At 33.6% G+C, this 22107-nt stretch overlaps 3 protein-coding genes across 12 annotated transcripts in view; 2 read left to right on the top strand and 1 right to left on the bottom strand.

The window, feature by feature from the left end:
• Nucleotides 1–6447, top strand: part of LOC115241045 (dentin sialophosphoprotein-like) — a 23720-nt gene extending 17273 nt beyond the window's left edge. Inside the window, exon 2 of the mRNA XM_029816559.1 lies at nt 6364–6447. Coding sequence (XP_029672419.1) covers nt 6364–6447 — 84 coding nt within the window. The remainder of the gene's footprint in view (nt 1–6363) is intronic.
• The window catches only part of LOC115241062 (UDP-glucuronosyltransferase 2B31-like), a 403584-nt gene that overhangs the window by 53039 nt on the left and 328438 nt on the right, over nt 1–22107 (bottom strand). The window lies entirely within an intron of this gene.
• Nucleotides 1–22107, top strand: part of LOC115241064 (lachesin-like) — a 293937-nt gene that overhangs the window by 17850 nt on the left and 253980 nt on the right. For 3 of the 7 annotated variants that reach the window (XM_029816599.1, XM_029816604.1, XM_029816598.1), the window contains exons 2-3: nt 1491–1890; nt 9773–9886. In XM_029816599.1, coding sequence (XP_029672459.1) covers nt 9814–9886 — 73 coding nt within the window. In that variant the 5' untranslated portion in view covers nt 1491–1890; nt 9773–9813. Of the gene's footprint in view, nt 1–1485; nt 1891–9772; nt 9887–22107 lie in introns of all 7 variants that reach the window. The other 4 variants (XM_029816603.1, XM_029816602.1, XM_029816601.1 and 1 more) reach the window with 2 other exon arrangements.

Below are 22107 nucleotides of genomic sequence, written 5' to 3'. Positions count from 1 at the left end.
GAGAGAGAGAGAGAGAGAGAGAGAGAGAGAGAGAGAGAGAGAGAGAGAGAGAAATTCGGGATCGGTTCGCTGATCGGGTATATTCTCGTGTTACACGCCAAGCACCATGTATGAGAAAGATTGGAGGACTTGAAGCTGACGCAGAGGGGTTGACGAGTCACGTGATTCCAAAGTTCTCTCTACAGATATTCGACTACGGATTTACATGCTTGATCATCGCAGTTGCGATATATGACATGCTAATGTCATATTAGTGATATATATTGCTCTATTATCATTGATATTTTTTTATTATTTTTTTGCGATTGATATTATCCGGGAGCGTACATGAAAATTGCATGTTTGTTAGATTTTCAATGTGTTTTGTGCTTCATATAAAGCACAAGAAAATTGAATCAATTGTTTTGAAAATAACATAAGATCGCTATTTAAAAAATTTGATATACTAATATTTATGCGCGTTATAAAAATTGATATCAAATTAGCTTATATATATAACAGATGTTATTATTTGAATATATTTTTTACGTCATTTAAAAATAACATTTATATTCTAAAAATAGAACAATCTTCATTTTTACTTGAATGATTTCCAGTCTTGAATTTATATTGTTTTCAAAATAATTTATTCAATCGCTGGTAATTTCAACGACTTATCGATTTACTGAACATCACCTCGGTTTGACTCGACATCGATTTCATGATTGTGAAATTCTTTCCATTTCTTCTTTATACGCGAGCTAGAAAACTGACAGAAAAATTTCAAGCTGTTGTGTTTTTTTGCGGCAACAAAACTTGATGCGCGTAATTCTTATGCGATAAAAGAAATGCGCGTTCTTTTTTTCGGAATTGATTAACGATTCGACATCGTTCGACTCGAGCATAAATTCGTACGAAATCTCTGGCGGTGTGCATATCGTTCGGTAGATTTATGACGTACATTGACGATCGTTTGCTCGGCGACTGCCTGTCCCGGAAGTATAATATTTCCGAATCGATCGTACGCCGTCGATCGGAAACCGCGAATAATCGTATTGTCACCGACGTGTACCGTACGCATGATTACGTCGATAAATCTTTGCCGTTTAGTATAAAGAGCAGAAGTCGCGATATTCTCCTATTCAGTTTGAGAAAATTTAAATATTTTCTATGAGTGGAAATATTCAAATAATACAAAGAATATCATTAAATATACTAAGCAAACTTTTCATAAGAGTTTTCATAAAGTATCGAAGTTTTAAAATTGCTGTAAAAATGTATTGATAGTTTTATCGATTGTTGCGCGTATTTTTTAATGATTTATTTCGAAATAGATAAAAATATTTGATTTAATATCCTTTGCTTTTGGGAATAGTTTTCTTGTTTGAATTACAAATAGAAAGAGAATTTTCTTTATTCGTCTACTTATAAAACAGATCTGACAGAAAAGATTTAAGAGAAAATGTAAATTTTAAAACACTTTTGAATTCTTTAAAAAAATCCAAGTATAGATCTTTCGAATGAAGTGAATGAACGTGCATTAAGCCCTTTCCATCAAGTATCAAAAAAATCACGCGGTTGTACGCGGCCGAAGCAATTGGCGCTAATAACTCATTCTATCCGAATCCCGTCGTCCCAAATATAATTGAAAAATACCAGAGGACAAAATAACGCACGAGTGCTTCAGCGGCAATCCATTCCGGCACGGTGGAAACAACGGTGATTTTCTGCGCGATTTTGTAATTCGACGAGAGGACCGTCGCGAAAGTGCAGTGAGACAAATGTTTCATGGACATCCGGACACATCGCGCTGGTAGCACCGTCGACTCATCGATAGTTGCGGCGCGGTCGAAGGTGGTACGAAGATCATCGACGATATGTCCTCGGAAATCCACGGACTCTCGTGAAAAAGTACGTATTATCTCTCGTTCGCGGGATATATATACGGGGTTAACGTATCTCGGCGATTTGGAGCTGCGACCGGAAAGAGTTATAGACCAATCCGATCGTGTAATTCGAAAGTGCCTATTTATTAAATCTAGTCGAGCGTTATGGCACATTATTGTCATTGCTTGAATTCCGTTCCGCTCGTTCGATTATTGCCTTCCGGCTTTGTTTATCACTGACTGATTTGCGTGTTTAATCGAAATGTCATGTTATAAATAATGTGCGATATTTCTACTCTTGCTTCGATAATAAATTAATAAAATTTAGATATTTATTATATATAATTTATATATCATTTATTATAATATTATTTATATATCATTATTGTTCTGTTATAAAATTTATTATTTCTACGACGTCGCTGACAGTAGAGAATATTTCGACGCTCGATTATTAAAATTAAACATATCAGATTCGATAAATTTTTCTCCATTATTATTCGTTTATTATTATTCGGTTAACACTTTGAGAATGTTGACGTAACATCATCAATCTTTTTATTCCATTTTTTTTTTCATTCTTTGTCTTTCTCTCTTTCTCTTGATACTACTCCGACTCTCCCATGATGACTTCAAACGATTCCCCGAGTGTACTTGAGTCGAAGAGCTCTTACAGTTACAAAGATATATGTATTGTCGATGGCGAATAGTGTATTCATGTATTTCTCTCGTTTCGTAAAAAATACGTGTTTGCTACGATCGCCCGCATGAAGGACTGTGTAAACGATGCGCATTTTTGCAGCATAGAGATTGATTGTAAGCATGAGGGAAGACCGTTCCAAAATAAACATATATTTTTTAGTTTTTTTATCAGAGTACGCTTGTTATCATAATTTTTACCGTGTGTAAATGGTACATATTTGTAAGCTGTAAGGGGAAATAAAAATGCAAGCCCGAGGAAATATTGCTCCAACATAAGCGCGCGCTGGTGTTGATCCGTATTATCGCACTTTCACGTTAACGCGTTCTTCGATCCTAAACGCAGATCGTCACGAATAATGCAATGCTATTCGCCTGGCTTGTATAAAACGCACTCGTGATCGTCGAGTTTTTGTAATCTCAAGATTCTGTTTGTCGCGGTGTACACAAACCCCGTTAGTAGCAGCAACTTTCCTCGTTAAGAAATGCTGATCTGAATGAGCTCATTCTTACGGTCGTTCGCTGTATACCGAAGAAACTCCCGCAAAAGAATTTCATCATCTTCTTTAATTTTTTTTTTCTCCCGGCTTTTCTTATCGTTTTTCTGCCTTTCTCGCCCTCGCCGTGTTAACGCGGTCTGTTGCCGCCGCCGCCGCCGCCGCCGCTCGACGCCGGTAGTTAAAAACTTTTAATAATAGATAAATGAGCTGAGAGTTGCGATTGTCCCTGCGAACATTGTTCGAGGCAGGACTGAGTTACCAATCATTTTTGTGGCAAAGTAGAGAAGAAGATGTTAGATACAATCTCACGGTGAAGCCAGATGTTTCTTAATGGAAATTAACAATGCTGTATCTTGATGAATATAGCATTGTGTAAATAAAGACTTACCCGTTTATAAAGATGAAATCATAAATGTGTGATGTGTTAAAGAAAATAAAAATTTCTTTTAATTTTGATATCTCTCTTATCTCTCATCTTCCGATGATTTTTAAATGTTGATAGTAACCGGCAACAAGCTTTTGAAGAAAGAATGTTGTACAAGCGATAAAAAACTGAAACGCAGAACAAATAATATAATAATCTTAATCTTATTAGATGTATTCTTTTCACGCGACATAATAATAATTATGCACGTGGCTATGCGCTTTGCGCGTGATTTGGATCGCATATCAGCCATTATTCGCGGCGCGAAACCGAGAATACACGCCGAGTCGCTTTTCAATCCGTTCACTTCCGGAATGCAATTACGCAGCGTTTTGTCGCACTTTACGCGATATGTTTGCGTTCACGCGATTTGTTGTCGAGTTTTACATGGAGATCCATGATAGATTGCGAGATGGAATCGCAGCGGGATACTGATATCAAGGAACAGTATGCAATTATATATATTTTCTGCCTGTAACTAGGAATTTTTGTTATAAATTATATCATAGAATGACACTTCCAGGCTTTTCTGGACGCACATCTCGGACGCGTCAATATTCGATACCGTTAAAATTCGAGCTACTATAATTAATTATGAATTCTTCGGTAAGAGCTTAGGACGTATAACGTGGAGTTTTATAGCCGACATTGTACACCCTATCAGACTCTAAGAAAATTTAATTAATATTTCGACGTAGCGCTTTAAATATACTCACATAAAAATGTCTAATATGTCTAAAAATAAAATTAATAAAATCTTATTTTATTTTAGGATAAGTATTGTTAAATTTAAATTGGAAGACAGAAAGAAATACAATGTATAAATCATTGTAGATTATATTCTTCTAGAAATAATAAATTATAAATAGCTTTATGTAAAAATATATGCGATATATTTTAATGCAATACGTCGAAAGCTGAAACGTTCTTATCAAAATTGTACAAAGCTTTATTTATCAATTGATATTATCTGCTATATGTCATATATTTTACATTTAAGTCGTGCGAAAATAACAAAATTTATCGTATTAGTGATGGCATTTCTTTAACTTTATACGAGGGTTTATTTTCTGCAGCAACATATATTGCTAGCTGGTTCTCGACAAACGTTCATTGAACGACCAGACTTTTCTCACCTTACAAACTTTAAATCGATTTGATATCGTTCTCTTTATTACTTACACCGTTTCTTACATCCGTTGGTTATACAAAAATATCGATGACGCAATATAGTCGTATAAGAGTTTTGGCAACTTTTTCTTCACCTCAAGAATCACTGAATACCAAACATTATCGAATAACAATTATTTATCTCTCTATATATGCAGAATATATTTTTATATTTTAGGACGAGTTTGAAATCGATTCTGCTTGATACAAATTGACAATTGGACATAATTTTTTTGTAAAACGTTAATGTTTGCTAATTATTAACATACAATTCTAATTCTTAAAAAAACTTGATTGTCGGAAATTTCTATTAGTTAAAAAAGTGCATATTAGCTTTATCATCTCCCCATGTGTTTTTATAAGAAATTGTTATTTTATTACTAGGATAAAATAGCAAATTAAAGTTTGATATCCCGTCCATTCTGTTTTTCTTGGATTACGTCGTTGTCGCTAATCGCCAAGTAGACAAAAAAGACGCTTGAGTGGACGAGTATGGATCAAGTTGGACATCGGCTATCGTATAGCAAGAAGTCGTTGTAACATTTCTTTTGCCCCAGCTGTTTTTCTCACCCGTGCTTTTATGACGGCGGATAATAAAAGTAATACTCGTCGTAAAGAAAATAAAGATGTCTTCTGTATCGAACGTTGCGGCTTCACTATGACCGAAGCTGTTTCTCCACTCGTGACGGCAATTGTGTCGAATATTTTCGGCAGCTTTTACGTTTACTGTGTGCGATATACGAGTCTATTACGTAGGTTATTAGTCTTTAACCACGTTAAAGCACTAAACGTCTAATGTCCGCGTCGAGAAAGATAGAGAAATTGTGTGTATCGCTATGATAATCTGGTGATAAAATACTTTAACTTCGCATTTGACATTTTTAGTGTGTAATATAAATCTTACAAATATATTCTTCATAATATATTAATTTATTTTTGATTTGTATTTATATTTCTTTCATCGTGTATTTAGAATATGAATGCATAGCTCCATGTATAGCAGTATGATTTATGATATCATCGGATGCTTGTTGTTGTTATTATTAATGGTACTATTTGTAATATTATGATCAAAATGATTTCTACATGATTACTTGATTACTACAATTAAACGTTATTTATGCTAATATTATTAGCATAAATATAGCACTTTGATTTGATTTTCATTTAATTAATCAATGTATGTATGTTGTCAAAAAAAAAATATTGACGTAATCTATATAATATTTTAATATCATCTAATATTTCCATTTTGGAAAATGTTAATAAGTATCAACAATTTTCTAATTATCTTAGTTATAATAATTCGTATGTAAGATTAGTTTGCATAAAATTTGTAAATTTATCATAAAAAATTTTTACGCCATAAGATAAAATATAATAAAATTTGAATTAAATTATTTTATTGGATTGGATAGAAAATTAATTGTTTTCAATTCTTCAACACAAATTTCATTATCTTTTTTTTTAGAAACAAAGTTTTATGTCTTTATGATTTATTATTATTATCCAATAATAAAATTTATTTTGATTGGTCGAAATATCTTTTGGAAAAAATTTTCTTTACAACGAGGAAAATTTATAATAATTACAATAATTACATGAAACTATCAGCATTTATTGTGCAAATTCGCTGCATTAATTTTGATTTTTGATATCGTGAAATCAATTTATCTACTTAAATTCTTATCGCGAAATATTACAGGGATACAACAGTTTGATTGTTAGTCAGAACGGAAATTTGAACGAGAAACTAAACGGCCAGCGATCAAAACGGCGTGTGATTTAAGTCAATAGCATGCTGATTTTATCGGCATGCGTGGACATTACGGTCTCGTGAGATTAAACTGCTTTCGATGTTGCGTGTTTACTTCTCACGGTTACGCGTTGTTTCGGGAAAACAAGCCGGTTTATCCGATTTACGTTTATCGACGACAGATCCGACAAATTTGGAGCGCGCCGCGCATCGTCATGCCGGGATTGCAAACGCGTGTAACGGAAACGGAGGTGGAAGCGTCACGACAGAGGGTCCAGGCAAAGGAGGAGGCAGTGCTTAACGACCGTCGTGGCACGACACGGTGACGACGGAAGCGTCGCGAGCGGCCAATTTCCCGGATTTGCCTGACGTTTAATGAATGCCGGCAGACGTTTTGATTTAGGGGACAGTTTCATTCCGAAGCGGAGCACAATAACCGCCAATTTGTAAATCGCCTCGTAAATCTCGACCGTCGCGGCCGCGTTGCGACGCAACGGCGCGACGCCCCGAATCCCGGCTTACACTACTAACGGTCCAATTGGATTAAACTATCGGCGCGTCGTTAAAAGAGATCGACTGGCGGCACTACAGTAATTGTAAACGGTTACGCGACACAGTGCGATATAATAATTGTTATGGCGCCGTTACAAAATCGCGAATAGTACGACACCACTTGGTAATTGGATTGATTTCTGGTAACAAGATATTAACTGACGTCAAGAGTATGTAAAGAACTGTCGTAATATTAATATTTACTGAGAATCGATCTTGCTTATAATTAAACCCTATTTGTTATATTGTAATCAACATTTTTCGAAATCGAAACGACGGAATATATATTAGGAAGACGATAATGTTCTAGGATTCGAAGATAAAACCGAAAATACATAAATATTTAGATTTAATATGATTGCTCTTCTATTTACGTAATATTGGTTCTCATTTAAATGTAGGATTTTAATATTTTTCTATTGAGTCTTGTAATACTGAACGCAGTGTATTTGATTTGCTTATTCAATCTTATGTGTTTACACGTTATGTTACGAATTTTCTGAACTAACAATAAGAACAAATAAATGTCAATTCAAGTTTTACATTATTTTATATAATTAATAATAAAAACTATAATGTGATTAAAACATAATAGAAAATATTATTCTGACAAAATTTTTAACTCGATTTTAATTAAGAAAACTCATCGCTGAAAAAGAAATTATTGCTTAAAGGATTAATATCAAAATTTTGTTTCTACTTTGGTATACATCTCATGACTATTCGACGTTCGGTCTCTCGGATGCTCGTTTCTCGAGCGTAAACATAGCTGTGTATGTCCTCAAAGTTTAGCATGCACTAACTGCGGTCTTCACCGAATAGACGTGACATAACACGAGGATACCTGAAGTACGTGTCTCCTTACGTGACACGCTTACGTATTTGCATATAATCAAGACATCAATAATTAACAATTCTTCATACGTATTTTCTTCGTGACAGATATCATATCAAGCTATGATAGATCAACTTTCGCGATTAATTTACTTGCATTTTTATTAGATACGAAATTGTGGATTTTTATATATTTCAAATCAAAATTTTGAAAACAGATGATATTTTAATTATATTTTTTTCGCAGATTTTGAAACAAATCCATGTGTTACATCTAATAGTTATCATATGTTTATACAATCTTTTTACATTATATTTATTATTGTCTGTGTTCTATATTATTGCAAATAGAAATGTTCAACCTCAACGGAAAATTGCCCGTAGCTATACATACTCAGCGTTTTTCCATGAGCCTGTCATGAACAAATTTTCGAGAAAAATAGATAAAGGAACGCGAACGTTATATAACAGTGTTACGTAACTGAGTTTGCTAATTATGGAGCGAGCGCGATAGTAGAAGTAAATTCTCAGGGCTGTGGTGACGCAGGCCGTTTTACTCGAGTATCAACATAGCATCGTTATGGAAATCCTTGTTATATATCCAGTAAAACTCGTGATAACATTATGAATTGCGCATTACGCGCGTAATATTAGAAGGCTCTTTGCACTTTAAATATCCGTATAATGGCTTGCAAAAACTTTCGCTGCACTGCGAGCTTTATCTAGAAAATATCTAGCTTGTCTCGACGGATATCTACATATATATGCGAAAAACTTGCACAGTATATGTATATATAAATAATGGGGAAATACTAAAAAATATATATCACAGGTGTAAAGATATAAAAATTTAAAAGATACATTTACTTTATCTCTCTCTTTCTTAAATATTATATCTTATAATTTATAATTAAACACTATTAAAAAGAGTATAAAAAATAATAACGCTATCAGAAAAAAGAGCACGGAAATGTCGAATAATATATTAATTAATAGAAAATTTATATTAATCCAATTCAATTCATTATGCAGGAATTCGCAGTTGTAAGAAAAGTAGTAGATATGAAATATCCTTGTGTTGCATTACATTGATTCAGGTTTATAAAGATAAATATTGTATGTTAGAATTGAATATACACCACTTTCGTTTCTATATGTCGGTGCATATGTATATCAAATGAAGAGTATCAGCATACTCAAATTAAATAAATAGAATTTTTATTCCCAGCGTTTCCATTTATCAATATTTTCAATAACTTCTATATTTCCAATATTTTCTATATATCCATATTGCTCAGCTTGCGTTCGTGATGCGTTAAATATTGTGATCAGCTTGTTTCATTCATAATCATCTTTAGCCGATTTGATCTTCCTACTTGAGATGCCATTGATAATTATTGAAGCATACCAATATTGAATACGAACTTGAATCGCGAATTGCAGTTGCGTCTTATCGATACATATTTCAAATATCGATAAGTCTGATTAACATTGGACATTCGTTAATTACCTCGTATCCTCGTATTACATTGACTTAGTCATGCGTTAATGATTTCACTGCTGTGTGCGTTTCCGACCAATCGGCATATTGCAATATGCATTTGGTCACGTATACATCACGTTAGATTGGCGTGTGCATACGTTCTCCGCGCTTCGTGCATTGTGCTGGATTTATATCGTGCCTTTAATGATAGAATAGGATTATTTACTGAGGACCACTAATAACTCTGCGCGAGATCTGTTTGCTCGCCGACAACAGCAGCGTGTAACGATCGCAGCGCACTATGTCATTAATGATAAATACGTTTTATCACTCACGTTTTTATGTACTTCCCACACGCCTACCTCGTTTTACTTCATTTCACTGAAAAGAGCTAGCTAAGTTAAGAGAGAGTGCCGTAAAAAAAATATTTGATAAAACTCGCCACTAGTTCTTCTGTCGCCTGACCGATCTCTTTTTTGCTTTTTACAGATTATCTTTGGAATTTGAAGAGGGGATTTCTCGAGAGAAAAATGGCAGATCGACAGAGAAGGAGTCGGTACTTGACCATCAGTATACTGCATATTATCACAATAATGTGTCAAGGTATGTGGAGTATATTTTAACGTACTTTAATATTGGAATGTTCAAACGTGAGGTATTTTTTATAAAGTAATTTTCCCAAGGGTACATAACAAAAATACAATATAACTGATTAAATGTGCCGTAAGGCATAAATGTTCGAATGTATCTCTACGCTTCCGATAAATTTAATTTCCCGGTTTACACGTTATTTACACAGTGACAAATATTACGAGTTCCATTTGCGTTTCGATCGTGAATATCGCGATGCAATATTCGAATTTGTATGTGTAATGCAGAATTGGCATTATTTTCGGCATTCTATTGTAATTTATAACAAGCTTTGACTTCGGCAATTATACGTTGAATTGCTGCCAAGGGTGAACTTGATTACTATAATCCGACGATGAATAATATCGAAATGTTATTGCGGCTCGATAAGGCGCGATTGTGCTATCATTAGGATCGTAACGATCATTTGTAGCATTGGGGCAATAACGCAAAATAGCGTACATAGATTAATTATACAGGTTTGTTACATACGAACAGTAGAAGACGATTGTGGCAACATCTGCTAGAATTCTAGCGAAATAGTACAGTTCTACTGCAGGTGTTATTCCCTAAATTATTGTTTACTGCGATAGTTAATTGTGAAAATTTCATGTTTTTGTCTTCGAGTTTTAATCGAGTTATGCGTTACATATCGCTATATTCCGGTTCTAAATCGATTAACAAAATCTCATTAGAGAAGTGCGAATTTTCAGAGAGTAAAATGTTTTGCAAAATATATAAATTTTCATTTTTTATATTTACCGTATCTGCACTCGAGCAAGATTATCGATTTTGATTCAGAGATTGTGTGATATATTGTGTCTCGAAAAATGAATAGAATAATCATTTAAGAAATGCGCTCTCGCGTTTAACGCACATTGCACATCTTTAATCATCGGCGTTAATCAATCTTCCGTTCAGCATGTAATATTTCGCTGCGTTGTCGTTTTTCGCTCGTTCATTGAGAAGTTGAGGATATCTTTGAATCTTATTTTAGAAGCTCGTAATTATCGCTAAATAATAAGCTTTAGTCTCTTTCTCTCTCCCTCTCTCTTTTGTTCAGTTTCTCTAATAAGATGTATTAAGGAACGCCATGGGATGAACTTTGTTTTGCTTTAGTGGCTACTTTCCAAGTTTTAAACGATTTAATGCAACAATATCTACTTTATTCCAAAGACGCCTGGCCAAGCGAGATGAAAGGGAGACTGACTAAAAATGAGGGAATGAAATAGGACTACTGAAGATATGAAATAAAAGATCATGTTGAGAGAGACAAAAAAAAAAGAGAGAGATAAAGGTAGACTGAAACACAGAATAGCGAATGCTTTGGATTCCGAGTCTTCCGAGAACCGGCGAGGAATATCCGTGTTAAATTGGATTTACGCGTCTACTGATATAACTTTGTAATATTGTAATTAAGAATACAACGCCCCCTTGTGTAATAAATTTCAGGAACGTTGCCGGAGTCGGCACTAGTTCTTTGCTCTCGCGCAATGTTAAAGTGTGCTTGCGTTAGGTATTTTTTTTATATTTTCATGTATGTCATATATAACAAAGAATAAGTTATAAAACACGGATGATGACGAAAATAAATTTAAATTCTTAAAACTCTGATTTATATATATACATATTAGGGTAACTGAATTTCTAGCAATCTATCAAAAATACTATACTTGAATGACATACAATATTCACTCAGTATATGTATACACTTGACGTTTCGTAATTATTAATTCCCATTTTTTTTCGCGATTAAGAGGTTTCTGCTGTTCTGCAGTTATATGACGTATTGCTCGGCGATATTACATCAATCTCACGAATGCCACGTGATTTTTGCAGTAACAATTCTGTCATTTCCCTTTCCGATTGTAATATTATTGAAACCTTTCATGCTTTCTCTATACAATAGAATAAAAAAGAAAATTTTTTACTTATATTGCCGTAACATAGTTTCATTGTCAACCGCGATTCAGCTACCTTTATATAAAGTTGTGTAACTCGTTACATCACTTTGAGATTTTCGCCTCGGGCGGGCGTTTGTGTTCAATGTGTCAAGAGCAGCGATAGCGCGCGTTCATCGTTGTCTCGGATGCTTTGCAACGCTGATTTCTAATTTCTATCTCAGTGTCTGGTTGTTTAAAATGTTGATATTTCCCGTTATAAGACTAATGATAATTTTTTTCCGATCTAAGCTAATAATTTTTGAATGCTTACAACAAGTGGGAGAAACATTAAATTATTTTAAACAATACATTTTTCATAAAAATTTTTAAATGTTTTTAAACAAAATGAATATAAAATTTTTTAACGGTTACAGACTTAACGTTTGCTTTTATTTTTCGTAAGAGTTTTAATATTTGATTTGTATTTAAAAATTACGTTCTATACATATATATTTTTCCTCTTATTTTCACGTCATTTTTACTAATGATTTTCGCAATTGCAAAAATCAAAGTTATTATATTTTGTTTCTGTATTATGGATCGCAGAAAACTGATATTGAGGTAGTTTCTTCCGACTCAATTTTACATGCATATTTTTTGAATGCTCGCGGGTATATAAATGAATATGTATACACGGCGTGCGTTTGTACTTGGCAATTATGTATCATCTGCGTACTCGAAGCGTTTTACGCATTGTTATCATTTTTTGATTATAAGTCGTTTTTTTCTTGATAAAATTATTCAGGATATCTTATTATTTCTTGTATTCGTTTGATATACACGTTTTTTTATTCTTAATTTTACTTTTAGGTTGATAAAAAAAAAACATACAAACAGAAAATTTAAGATAAAGTTCTCGCAATTAAATTTTAATTTTGCACTAATGCATGTAAATTTGGAAAATGATGATATAGATGAGAGGTGCGAAAGCTCTCAGAATATCGATATTGCGGGATCGTTGCGTTATTCCAGATCGGCCTAAGCAATGCCCGTGCAATTTGTCAGCAGCTGTCTATGATGATAGCGAGCACCGTAATTTCGTGTCGCTTTGAGGCACTAATTTAAATACATATTAATACAACGCGTGTGTATACGCAATATCCGCCTGATGTGACACAGAGTAGTCACGGACGGCGGACTTTGGCGGCGTGTGAGCATGACTTTGCGTGCCAGCCAATCAACATGCCGGGCTATGCATTCGAACGAATCCTGCCGGCTTGCACAGCGAATAAATTCGAATATACTGAGCACTCTCGCGTTACGCGCAATAATGTCAGTTTAGCGGGCGGACCTGAATGGAGCAATGAGACTATGCAGAATGGCATTATGATGCACGTTACAGCGCAGAATTCATCGCAAAATACCACTTAAAGAAGATATTATTATCGCAAATTTTAATCCTTAATCTCTTAGCATGCTATTCTTATTTTATGTAGCACAGGCTCTTAAAAGCTTTGCATATCATTGTGAGAGTACTTTTGCAAAATAATTTTAATTTGTCCTTCAAAGACAATCAAAATATGTTTAAAAAGATGTTGTGTCAGCCAGAGTTAAAGGAATTGGTACGATGTTGAGAATTTGAGAAATCCGGATCTTTTTATTTCTCTCTTTCTCTCTTTCTCTTACATATTTTAAAAATTATACTATATATGATGGAAATAATCTAAGTTTGGCAAGCGATGATAAAAAAAAATGCGATCTTTTTTAATTATGAAAAATAATTTACGTTAAAAATATATATCTAGTTTAAAATCTATCAATTATTTATAACCGGAGTTATTTTTGGATGCGATGAAATAATACGCAGAAATTTAGCGGTGGATTATTCTTTGTGCTATAAGATTTGATATTTATCAATCTGAACGTGCAATTCTTGATTGAATAATGCGAACTGTAAAGTGTAACAACTCGAAGAACTTCCAATTTAACAATAAAAATGTACTTTATAACTTATAATGATCGTAAGTGATAAATTGAAAGTGATAAATTGAATAACTGCTAAGATAAAGTGACCTCAATTTGAAAATAGATGTTAAATATATCTAGAAGTACTTTCGGCCCGTGACATTTTCTACGAACATTTTCGACAGTAAGACATGACTTTTATTTATACTGAATAATGTATATTCACTATATTTTATAAAGGACAAATTATTTTAGATAGCACATTGTATTAAAATTTTTACAATATACGAAAATAATATTGAATAATTCGATATGATTATATTTCTCCAATTACGTTAATTCGAATTTTTTCTCATCCGGAAAAGATATTGTTATTAGCAATAAGACATATTGATCGCTTGTATATAAAAGCTCTCTTTTGTGTATAAGAAATTTTTATATCTGTCATACTTCGTTTCGGGAAGAGTTTCGCGAATCGTATAAATATAACTCATTCATAAATTTGATATAACATTTCCATGTATCGAGTTTAATCGACTACGATTCTTTTTTTTTTTTAAGACAAAAATATTTACGACAATACAAGATAAAAATAAATAATATATCAAAAAATTAAATAAAATATTTTAATTTTATAATAACATAGACAGTTATATTTCTATATTTTTTCATTTTATATAATCTTAACTTTTCATATATTATCACATATTCACATTTATTAATCTTTACATGTATAAAGAATAACGGATAATTTTTTCATTATTAATTTTTATCCATTTTTTTGTCATTATATATCACATTTTAATTAAGTGAAATCAAGGTAAAATGACAATATTCTCAATAAATATTCAAAAATATTATCAGTGATCTGTGACAAGTTCTCACGGAATCCGTCAAAATTTGCTCGTCTTGTCGGACTCAAATAAAGGGTGTTTCTCGCGCGACTTCGTTTCTTTTGTCATTGTGGCGAATGGAAAAACTTCTGGTATTCCCCGGTCGGTAGTATAAGATCGTAGATTCTTGATGCAGCCTTTCTACTAAAGAAAGAGAAATAGAGGAAAAGCAAAGGGAAAATACCTTGGAAAAAGTACCTTAGCTACTGCGCCTTGGGAAAGGTAGAGGAATATAGTCGAGTTTGCAATCGTTGCGTTAAAAACTTCCCTTTTTCCTTAGTCGTGTTCAGTGAGCTCGCTCTCCCGTGATGTGCCGACACGAGGATCGCACGCGTAGTCTTTCGGTCGCATAAATGCAAAAACATATTTAAAATGTTATCTCGTGGCGGACCGCGAGCCTCATTCAAAGTTAAGACATTAAATATACATCAGAGTCGTTATAGTTTCGCGCGTATCTGCCATTTAAACTCCGTGCCACTTTATACATACGTATATGTATTCGTATTCGATTTTTTTGCTCCCTTCAGTTTACATAACAATGAGAAATTTTCTGCTCGAAATAAGTATGTATAGAACTTTGAAGTTACATTTTTTTTTATTTTGAATACATATGAGTATATAATAAAATCGAGAAGTCTCAATAACGCAGTAACATACTATTGTACATAATTGACGATACGATATTGCTTTGAGAGGGAGAGATTTCCTTTCCCCTGTGAAAACACTGTGAATTATTGATTTGTATGTATTGAATATTTGAAAAACGTGCCACTTTATACATACGTATATGTATTCGTATTCGATTTTTTTGCTCCCTTCAGTTTACATAACAATGAGAAATTTTCTGCTCGAAATAAGTATGTATAGAACTTTGAAGTTACATTTTTTTTATTTTGAATACATATGAGTATATAATAAAATCGAGAAGTCTCAATAACGCAGTAACATACTATTGTACATAATTGACGATACGATATTGCTTTGAGAGGGAGAGATTTCCTTTCCCCTGTGAAAACACTGTGAATTATTGATTTGTATTGAATATTTGAAAAATAAATGCTGCCATGTTGAAAAATTTTCATTATCCGTTTATTATTAAAGATATTTCCGTGAATTGTATCAGAAATAATGAACATATCTTCAAGCTATAAAAATATAAATTAAAAAGAGATAAAATGATTTATTTTTAATATTTTCGAAAATATAAGAAAAGAGAGTGAGAGTATTATTATTCAATTCTGCAAATATATATACATAAAATATGTTTTATACATAATTTCTATATAGGATATTTCTATATACATATAATATTTAATTAGATTCTTGAAAGCACGGAAAGAGAGGGAGAGATTTCCTTTCCCCTGTGAAAACACTGTGAATTATTGATTTGTATTGAATATTTGAAAAATAAATGCTGCCATGTTGAAAAATTTTCATTATCCGTTTATTATTAAAGATATTTCCGTGAATTGTATCAGAAATAATGAACATATCTTCAAGCTATAAAAATATAAATTAAAAAGAGATAAAATGATTTATTTTTAATATTTTCGAAAATATAAGAAAAGAGAGTGAGAGTATTATTATTCAATTCTGCAAATATATATACATAAAATATGTTTTATACATAATTTCTATATAGGATATTTCTATATACATATAATATTTAATTAGATTCTTGAAAGCACGGAAATGCAAGACATATCGTACTTTTTAAAATTACATTCACAATTTTTTTATTAGCGAGATAATCAAAAGGCATCTCCCTTTACGTGTTTTTAAATACGCAGCTGCTGTTTATCCGATGCATTTTCAGTAACATACATTTGATTTATACATGGAGAATGCAAAATGTCTGTTGCTATAAGCGTGGAGGAATATAAAAGTCGCTTTGAAAACTGTGAAAGCGGATGAACGCTGTCATGTGTCGTTGAGTGTTTTGTCGTGTGGTAAAAAAATAGAACTGTTGATACATTATGCGTATACTTTTATCATATCATTTCTCTCTACGCGTATATCACTTCATTTATGTCGTATATACGTTATGACGGCAAAATGCTATTGTAGAACTTTATAGAAAACTCTTTTACACACTGGAGCATTATTTGTCCTCTTGCGCGATATGTTTTATGCGATATATCATTAAGCGAGTATAATTTTTTATATGATGGAAAACTTTGTATAATTGAGGAGTGAAAAAATATTAGATATACTTTGAGATTAAATATTCTAAAATTTAATATAAAAAAAATGTTTTCAAATTTTATTTTTATAGTTTTCTGAAACATTGTCCAATTAAATTAATTTAATGTCTCTCTTAAATTGTTCGAGATACAATAGATTAAATTGATCATTAAATAATATCAAAAAAATAAAAGTATTAAGTTTAATAAACATTTTTTTTACAAATATGTTCTGGATTTTAAAATATCCTTTTGTTGTTCGAACCGAAATATCATTTATTTTATTTAGTTTTTATTTTGCACGCGCGCACTCTTCGATTGTATATATTCGAGTCAAATCACAGACGTGGCAAGGATTAGAGAATGGCGGCAGATGAGGAAGCTTCTGGTGCGCTAAAATTTCTTTTGCGTCAGCCACGTACTACAATCGTTCTTTCGCGATTGCAGACTGTGACTGCCGTTAACGAGCGAACGACTTTTTAGCGCAATGGAACGAGACTGCAGATCGAGAATAGCATAGAAATGTGCCATGCTGTACATACAGTACAAAATAAACTATTCTCGTACATTCGTCGATAAGGGGAATTTGCTCTGCACATGTTCCTAAATTGAGCTTGATCATCATTACATCGTAACGAATCGAACGTAAAAAAATTTTATTAAATTTATTGATATATATTTTTAATTATATATGTTTATTTTTACAAGATCGTTATCAAAATTAACGAAAATTTATTTACAAAAATAATTACACGTGTACGTTTCGTTTCTGTAAACTTTAATTATTTCGTCGCGTAATGTTCATCTAAGAGACTAGTAGAAAACAAGCGTGCTTGTCAGGCGTTTTTCTACTAGTTCATGCAATTGTTGCAACTCGCTCCAGTATCCGCTCAACGTTTTTATTGCAACGATATTGTAGCGTAGAACTTTATTTTAATTTTCTAAAGTCACGCGATTAATTAATGTATTCAGCATTAAGAAAGAAATGCAAATAAAATATCCAGCTTCACAAGAAAAGCTGTCACAGTGTATTGCTGTAATCTCTTAGATTGCATACATTTGCATCATCAATATCGAATGATACTACGTTTTAAGTCACTGTTTCAGAAACTACGTCTGTTAATGCGATTTGATTTTTTTTTTGTAATGCAACAAATAGACTTCTAAATTCTTACATTATATACATTATATTTCGATTCGATAATTTTAAGATTTGAAGTTTCCCTTCTGTGTGCATTCGCATGCAAATATATCAATATATATCAATCCCTTATAACGTATTTGATGGAAGTCGCTATATACAAATTTCAGATATACGGATATATTGCACGATATATATCTTCTTACTTCGACCTGGCAAGATGGAAACTGACTTTCATCTCGCATTCGAGATGTGTGCGCGCGGGCGCTTACATACGTGCGTCGAAGCCGGCAGGCCTGTGTAAACTTTCGATTCGATGAACACGACTTGGTGGCTTCTCGCGGACCGTTTAATGGCATTTCCGTGCTCCCAAAAAGGGAAATATTAAATTTCAAGACGCGAATCCGCACGGCGCTATCGTATTCCGAGAGCGTTGGCAGAAGACGCCACCGCTTTTTGGCCTACTTCTGGAAGTGCGATAAAAGTACTATTCGCGAACGAGAGACGGAGCATAAACTCCGTCGACGCAAGCTTTTGATTCTTATCTGGCAACTGTGTAAATTATATTACCGAGTACTCACTCGCGTTTACTCGTTTTGAAACGTCATACAATTTTTATGAATGTATACTCCATTTACTCCGTATACTTTTATTCGAATAATTATGAGAGAGATACGTTCTTTTGTAAAAATCTTGTCAAATTATTGTATTAATAAAGCCACGAGAATCTATAAAAAAATAGATTTGATATTAACTATTTAATATTGATTTATGACGTAATAACGAGAGATAAAAAAAATATATTTATTTTATTTTTCTTTGTGTGCAAAATATTTTGCATTGCATTGTGCTTCGAAATGAGCAGGACACGTTTTTAATAATGAAAGCGCCGAATCTTGTCGTTGCAATTTTTGCTTTATTATCTATGCAATCGCAAAGCTGCCGAAATGGCGAAAGTTATGACGGTGTTTTGCTTTTACGAGAGTTTACATTGACGTGTATATATGTCTATTTAATAAAGAGAGAGAGAGAGAAAGAGAGTAAGTTCCGGTTGCAGTTTTGTGTTATACTGTTCTACTCGCTTCCAGCTCGCGTCTTCCTCGACGATACGTAACCGGGCTAACGCTATAAAAACGTCCGGCGGCATTGCAGGTTACAGACATGTTACATGCCCGCCATGCGGTCATTCATCTTCTTCCCAGCTATATTTCTCTGCCGCGGCATTCTCTCCGCTTCTTTACTTATTCGCGTGCAAATTTTACGCCTTTTATCCGACGAAACGGCGCTTTTCGCTCTGCTCGGGCAACGATTTAACATACAGAGAGCCATGCTAGATTGTAGTGTTGCTGCCTGGCGTTAAAAATTCTCAATTTTTCAAAATATTAATACATTTTAAGAGAGATAGTCTAAAAATAATATTTATATTGTTTTTTAATCACAGTGGCTTTGTATGAGCTTAAGAATCAGCCGGTATACCAAAAGATCCTGGCACGTTTAATTCTCATTTATTACCAAGAAGATTAATTATGTTATTCAAGAACATTTTTTTTTCCTGTTATATATTGTAATATGATGAAAAGAAATTTCATTATTGTCTCGTTGAAACGTGTGTGCGAGAATAATACACGGAATGATAATGAGAATTATTTATTTGTATAGTAGCTGTATTATGGATATTGATTATTATTAAATTGCGGCAATGTACGTTATGGAAAATGTTTTAATTATACGATATCAAAAGGAAGTGAAGATTTTTTTTAAGTTTCTCAGAATTGAAAAATCACGACGGTTGTCGTCGATTGCGACGGATGCTGGAAATGTCGGCGTGGTTGGGAAACCTCTTAATGCACGGGAGCATTAAGGCGTCTAATTTCGCCTTTCTGCTTTCCACGTTGAAATGCAATATCGCCACAGAAGGATTCTGCGCGCGAAGTATTTCCAACATTTCTCAACTATTTCCCAAACTAGAGACTGCTTGCTTCATCAGTTGCGGTCTCGTTTGCGGACCATCAAGCAGGAATCTTATTCACACACGTAGAAAATTGCTTGTTTTTTTTATTATTTGTGATATCTTTTTAACTCTGATGTTTGAAAATGATCGAAACAAATTCTACAAGTATTTTTCTTTAAGCAGGAAACGCTGTGTGAACAAGATCTTTCTAAATATATTTTACAGATGAAGAATGTGGCAACTACAGCTACAAAGTAAATTTTATCTTGATTGCACTATTATCATTGTCTAAAATAAAAATTTTGTTACAATTTTAAGATTTAGTATTCAATGATGACTTTAAAATATAATTGAGATATCTGAAATATTTTTACGATTTCTCGAACAACATTGTACTTGGTCATCGTTAATAGTTGTCGACGTTTTTTCGTGATAAATTGCGGGCGAATAATTGCGAAAGATTCGAAAGGGAAAGTGGAAGCCGTTACATGTCGGATTTAGGTCAGGTATCCGTAATTATAATGGGGTGAACGGGAACACAATGTTTAATTGCAGCATTCTATCCATTCTATTCCCCTATATTCTCCTTTCCGCTTGCACTTATTCAGTTGCAGCGTTATCGTCTTTCGCGGAGGACACTCATCTCCCGAGAAGGAGACGAAAAAGCATTTGTCTCTGATTTGAAAGCATTACAGTGCCAGCTCTGCAATTATTATCGTGCTGAAATTAGACATGGTTACAGTTTTCTATCTGTCGCTTGCATTTCATCTATATTTCCAGAACCATACTCCGATTGAACGAATTATGGTCGCTCTCTTTAGCAAGAGTGACGACGAGAGTTTTATTATTAATGAAAATGACATATTCAGAGTTTCTATTTTTTAAAGAATTATTTCAATGAATTATAAAAATATTATTTTCAAATCACATACACACATCATTTTTGTCGATCTCGTCGCAACGCTCTGAAGACTCGAAGAAAATAAGCTTCCACTTTTGTTTGTAAAAAATGATTTTCAACGTTAATAGCGGTGCGGTGCACTTATCACGAATGTCGAAGGTGCGCCAGTTGGTACTGCCATGTGTACGCCGCGCAAATAAAGCAATTTTCTCCTAGAGGCATTTTCAGGAGAAGGATGCGGAGCGGCACTCGGCTCGCGAGCCATCCGATAACACTCTGGGATGGATCGGTTTTTTTGCTCCTGGAACAATTCTATCCTGGCTATTATCTACCTTCTTTCGCTCACTCTCTCCGCCACGTCTCCGTCGTTCCTTTTTCGCTTTCTTGTGTCACCTCTGCCACGAGCCTGTCTCCACCTTCCTTCCATATTTCCGACCGGATCGCGTCGCGTAAAAACTATAATTGTATAAAAGATGTTTCCAGACTGGCGCATTGTTCTTCCATTCCCCGTGGAGTCGTGCCAAAAAGAGGAATTTCCATAGATCTCGCCATTGATTCTCTCATGGAATCTGTCCAGCTGCGCCGCCGATATTCAAAGATTTACTCGTCGCAATAACGCGGGGAAATTGTCCGCGAAAATATTTGTCAGCGAAATGAATTTTTCCGAACTCGAAATATCCATTTTGTTAATTATGTATTTCCAATTAGAAGAATTTATTTGTGCCAGATTTAGCACGTCGGTGTAGAATGTATGAGAAATTTCGAATATATTATTAATAGATATTCTATTCTAGTATTATACTTTGGAGAATGTTTGTCGAATGTACGAATATTAAGAGAAAATTTCTTTAGATTTTTCAAATATATCGTACTATGCGTATTAAATCGGTAATTACACGATTGCTTTAACAGAATCTTTTCATCTCACTTGTAAAATTTTGCTTATATGCAGAATTTGTTATTCAAATTTCGCTCGATAAATGCGCAGCCGTTTTCTTACGATTCAATGTATTTGTAAATTTCTACATTTCTCAAATTCTCAATTCGTCCAATCAGATCAAATAAGAGACAGTTACCGCCTTTTTCTACCACGCAAAGGCGTTTGACTGAACGACGTAGTTTCACAGGAAAAGCCGAGCTTAATGCCTCGTATTCGCGGTAACTTCTCTGGGACGATTAATGCAAAGTAGCTCATAGTGTCAGTTAGCATAACGTCGAAGGTGGGCGCCTGTATCGTAGCAGAGGGTCCACTAAGCCGGCTTACTGTCGAATGCCGA

Source organism: Formica exsecta, unplaced genomic scaffold (genome assembly GCF_003651465.1).
Source record: "Formica exsecta isolate Colony F162 unplaced genomic scaffold, ASM365146v1 scaffold465, whole genome shotgun sequence".
NCBI classification, from domain to species: domain Eukaryota; kingdom Metazoa; phylum Arthropoda; class Insecta; order Hymenoptera; family Formicidae; genus Formica; species Formica exsecta.
This window is presented reverse-complemented; position numbering and strand designations above follow the sequence as displayed.